This window comes from Mus pahari, chromosome 12, assembly GCF_900095145.1.
Source record: "Mus pahari chromosome 12, PAHARI_EIJ_v1.1, whole genome shotgun sequence".
Lineage (NCBI taxonomy): Eukaryota > Metazoa > Chordata > Mammalia > Rodentia > Muridae > Mus > Mus pahari.
Window position 1 is genome coordinate 13,196,913 of NC_034601.1, and position 919 is coordinate 13,197,831.

The window sequence follows — 919 nt, forward strand, 5'->3', positions numbered from 1 at the left end:
AGTGAGTTCCAGGACAGCCAGGGCTATACAGAGAATCCCTATCTCGAAAAACCAAAACAACAACAAAAACCCTTAACAGTGATTGTCTAGAAGGAGGAGATACACAGTGGTCTCTACCAAATTAACCACATCTCACTGTGTAGTAAATATATTTCTTTTCTCTTCTGTGTACTCTGAGAAACACATGCTACAAGCTGTGGCACACAGCTCCTTAGGCAGAACTCTGTAGTTCAGGGGCACTGTGATAGCCTGTCATTTCCTTCTCACAGATGAGCTGTCCGTGGGATTAGGCCGCCTGAAGGACATAGCCTTGGGAATGCAGACAGAAATTGAGGAACAGGACGACATCCTTGACCGACTAACAACCAAAGTGGACAAGTTAGATGTCAATATAAAAAGCACAGAAAAAAAAGTGCGGCAACTCTAGAGACGCGGAGGAGGAAGTCTGCTCCATCCTGATGAGAAGATTCAGAAGGCTCTCTTAAACTCATGGATGATGTCACTCATTACACACTGTAAATATAACGTGGTTTCAAATGTGGGTCTTGGAAATATTAGTTTCAATGGGGAAAAATGTGCGTTCCACATTTGGTAAGACCAACAGCTCTCAAGTTCTTGAGCAGTCTGCTGAGTTTCCGTCTAAGCAGAGTCATTGTGAACACCTTGAGCCTTTGATTACTGTGCTGGAAGGAGAAAAATTACTGCATTTCTGATTTCATGTGTCTGCAAAGCCACGGGCAGAGTGTCAGAACTACTGTCTTTCATTTACCCATTTGTTGTATTTCTCACTCCGAGGCCTTACTGTGAATTCAGATGTGAAAAGACCCTGGGTTTGTGACAGAAAAACAGGTTCTTCCACATCTTTATATGACAAGTTTTGTGGACATGCCTGCACACACACTGAGCACATGGCAGCTCT

General features: G+C 43.5%; 1 protein-coding gene across 1 annotated transcript in view; it reads left to right on the forward strand.

Moving 5' to 3' along the window:
* Snap29 (synaptosome associated protein 29) overlaps positions 1–541 on the forward strand; it is a 28,818-nt gene extending 28,277 nt beyond the window's left edge. Inside the window, exon 5 of the mRNA XM_021209190.1 lies at positions 270–541. Coding sequence (XP_021064849.1) covers positions 270–427 — 158 coding nt within the window. The 3' untranslated portion in view covers positions 428–541. The remainder of the gene's footprint in view (positions 1–269) is intronic.
* The last annotated feature ends 378 nt before the right edge of the window (positions 542–919 follow it).